Here is a 312-nt window from a genome sequence, read left to right as displayed (position 1 = left end):
CCTGCTGGGACCACCTAGAAGTGTCCCATCCCTTTGGGGCCAGGCTCTGTTACAGGGGGACCATGGGCAGTGAGGGACAGTCCCCAAAGATATGCAACCCTGGGTCTGGCTCTGTGCCTCTGCTCAGGGTGGCTTAGCCTTGGCTGAGTTGGGAAAAGTGATTTGAACTTAGCTGGGGCTAGGGAGCAGGACGCTGGGCTGTCCTCTACCCCCTCCCCTCCCTCAACAGGTGAGGGAGCTGGAGGGAGAGCTGGATATGGAGCAGAAGAAGATGGCTGAAGCCCAGAAAGGCATTCGCAAGTACGAGCGGAG

General features: G+C 59.0%; 1 protein-coding gene across 1 annotated transcript in view; it reads left to right on the top strand.

The window, feature by feature from the left end:
- LOC104271331 (myosin-7B-like) overlaps nucleotides 1–306 on the top strand; it is a gene marked incomplete at its 3' end in the record, with an annotated part of 22,128 nt that extends 21,822 nt beyond the window's left edge. Inside the window, 1 exon segment of the mRNA XM_009865967.1 lies at nucleotides 230–306. Coding sequence (XP_009864269.1) covers nucleotides 230–306 — 77 coding nt within the window.
- Nucleotides 307–312: the final 6 nt, after the last annotated feature.

Source organism: Apaloderma vittatum, unplaced genomic scaffold, assembly GCF_000703405.1.
Source record: "Apaloderma vittatum isolate BGI_N311 unplaced genomic scaffold, ASM70340v1 scaffold29253, whole genome shotgun sequence".
In the NCBI taxonomy this organism is placed as follows: domain Eukaryota; kingdom Metazoa; phylum Chordata; class Aves; order Trogoniformes; family Trogonidae; genus Apaloderma; species Apaloderma vittatum.
The sequence above is the reverse complement of the archived record's forward strand: the minus strand, read 5'-3'. Positions and strand labels throughout refer to the sequence as shown.